Source organism: Condylura cristata, unplaced genomic scaffold, assembly GCF_000260355.1.
Source record: "Condylura cristata isolate star-nosed mole 26May11 unplaced genomic scaffold, ConCri1.0 scaffold00015, whole genome shotgun sequence".
NCBI lineage: Eukaryota > Metazoa > Chordata > Mammalia > Eulipotyphla > Talpidae > Condylura > Condylura cristata.
The window spans coordinates 2,580,138-2,582,896 of NW_004567116.1; the positions used below are offsets into that span (position 1 = coordinate 2,580,138).

General features: G+C 61.6%; 1 protein-coding gene across 7 annotated transcripts in view; it reads left to right on the top strand.

Moving 5' to 3' along the window:
• The window catches only part of NRXN2 (neurexin 2), an 85,687-nt gene that overhangs the window by 61,628 nt on the left and 21,300 nt on the right, over nt 1-2,759 (top strand). For all 7 annotated transcript variants that reach the window (XM_004682661.2, XM_012725222.1, XM_012725224.1 and 4 more), the window contains one exon: nt 2,475-2,646. In XM_004682661.2, the coding sequence (XP_004682718.1) occupies nt 2,475-2,646 (172 nt within the window). The remainder of the gene's footprint in view (nt 1-2,474; nt 2,647-2,759) is intronic.

Below are 2,759 nucleotides of genomic sequence, written 5' to 3' on the forward strand. Positions count from 1 at the left end.
GCCCCTTTGTCACAAGAGGCTACATGATTATGGAGCCGGCGGCCTGCGTTTTGGTCCCAACTCCCTGCTTCCTTGCTGTCTCTGTGCCGCCTCCTGCTCTCTGAGTCTCTGACTCCTTATCCGGGTGGGGGCTGTGAGGGTTCGAGAGCACATCCGGGAGATAAGCCTGGCCTGAAGGGGGCGCTGCGCCAGGGAACATCCCCATGGCTGGGGACAGGGCTCTCCTGGTGCTGACGAGACAGGGTAGGAGGCTCGGGTGCAGGAGTCTCCTCTGCCCCCAAGCCTGCTCCCAGCCCTTACCTGGTGCAGGCTTGTGGGGGTGTCAGGACAGGGAGGTGGAGCCTAGCTGGCTGGGGGGCCCTGGAGGAAGTGTGGGGGCCGTGAGGGAGGCCCCCTGTGAGGGGAGCTGGCCCCAGACAGGCTGAAGCCCCCTGGGGCAGCCCCCAGCCCCACCTCCCCAGGTGACACATCAGCTCCCACCACAGCGTCATTAGCAGCTCTCAGAGAGCGGGGAGGCGGCAGCAAAATAAGAGAAAAGCAATTTGACGTTTCTAATAAAGCGTCGCTCCACTTTGCCAAATTAATTTTGACTCCCATAATTATTTGCTGTAGGAGCGGCCGCGTTCTCCCCACCGCCGCCTAATGAGGTAATTGGGGAATTAGGAATTAATGACTTTAACAGAAGTGACAACTGACTTCAGTCAGAGCAGCTCTGGGAGCAGCTTCTCCCCCGGAGTGCAGGGAGTGCGCCGCCTCCTAGGGACCCAGGTGTCCTGCCCCCCACCCCGGGCTCACTGCTGCCACCACGCCTCTCCTGGACGCCCCCCGAGCCCGGGAGGGGGCACCTTCAGAGGCGGCCGGGGTTGTGCTATTCTGGGTGAGGTTATTACTGACTACTCCCCTCACGTGCGTGGGGAGCTGATCACCCCGTCTCCCTGGGGTGTTGTCAGCCTGTGGGTGGTGGGTAGGTGGGGTTTTCTAGTACGCTGTCAGGCAGCCGAGCCTCAGTTTCCCAGCTTCCTCTCATCTGGAGAGAGAAGCTGCCTGCTTGTGTGACTGTGTGGCTTCCCCAGGTGCTGGGAGCAGGGAGAATGGGACTCACAAGTGGGGAAGGGCTAGGGTACAGGCCTCCAGGGAGCCATGTTGCACCCCCTAAACAGCTCTCTTGGCCAAACTCCTATTCCTGCTCCATGTGGGAGCCACCCCGTCCCACCCCTGTGCCACCCGGCCTCGGCCTTGTTGGAGGCAGGAGGTGGCCGCTGAGTGGGTCTGTATGTCCAGGCCAGGCTGGGGCCATCTTGCAAGAAGCCCCCTGGGGAGTAACATGCTCCCAGTGACTGGGGAGGGGGCGGATCCAGGCGGCTGAGTGCAGGTGCTGCTGGGAGTGGCATAGGGGCTCAGGGGTGGGACTAGCAGCTGGTTTCTCTAGGCCCTGTCGGTCTGGAAGACAGATTACTTCACTAGCCTGTTACGAAACAACCCCCCCCCCACTAGTTTGAATCAATGTCTCCCCAAACTAGCCGGCCAGGGGGAGAGAACACTGGTTTTGGAGTTAGGCCAATAGGGGTTGAATTCTGGGGTCCCTTCCTCACAAGGTGTGAGGTTTGGGGGATGTTACTAAACTTTCCCGAATCTCAGTTTCCTCTTCAATGAGATGGGGACGTTCTTAGCTAGCTTCCTTGGGGGTGCTGGGGCAGTGTGTTTTAGGGACCTAGGCACCCATGATGGGACTCTTCCTGGCTGGCTACTACAGAGCTCTGCACGTAAGCCCTGTCCAGAGCCTAGGGCCTGGTCCTTTAGGTTGCTCAGAACTTTGTTTCGCTTCTCAAGGCCTCAGCGCTCTGCCAGCCTCTCCCCAGCCCCACCCTCGACTCCTACAGGCCCATGCTCCCCTACTCCTAGTGAACCCAGAATAATCTGTCCCTGACTTCTTCCCATGCCCTCACAGGCAGTCAAGATGCCCCCACCTCCACTCCACCCCATTGACCACAGAGCAGCTGCCCCCACTCACTCCTGACCTTTGTGAGGCCTGACAGGCTTCCAGGAGAGGCAGCAGATGCCTGGGGAGGAAGCCACCCCCACACCCCAGGGCTGAGTGGGAGACTGTTGGTGGGCTGGAAACATCCCTGTAGGTGGTCACTCAGGGACATCTGGGCCCTTTGTGCTCATGGTCTCCTGTCTGGGGGCGTCCCTGTAAACACGTGTGAATATTCCCGTCAAACCAAAAAAAAAGGCAGGTGCGTTGGTGCTCTGGGTCAGGCTTTTCACCCCACTGGGCCTCGGGTTACTTCCTGCTGGTGGGAGGGCCACCTGCCCACCTCCCTGGGCAGGGGACAGGGTCCAGTACAGGCGTGCCCGGGAGAGGCGTGCTGTACAGCTGGGCGGTGGCGCTGGGCCGGTGTGGTCAGCGGTGGAATTCTCGAAGGACTGAAGGGCGGCTCTCTCCCGCTGCTGACGCCACTCCCTGTCCCCAGGACCAGGGCACCGTGGGGGTGATCTTTAACGTGGGCACGGACGACATTACCATAGACGAGCCCAACGCCATCGTGAGTGACGGCAAATACCACGTGGTGCGCTTCACTCGAAGCGGCGGCAACGCCACGCTGCAGGTGGACAGCTGGCCGGTCAACGAGCGGTACCCGGCAGGTAGGCGGCGCGGGCGCGCGGAGGAGGCGCGGGCGGGGCGCTCCCTTCCGGAGAGGAGGCCTTGGCGACCGGGAGACGTGAGTGCCGCACGCGCCGTGCCCAGGCTGGCGGGC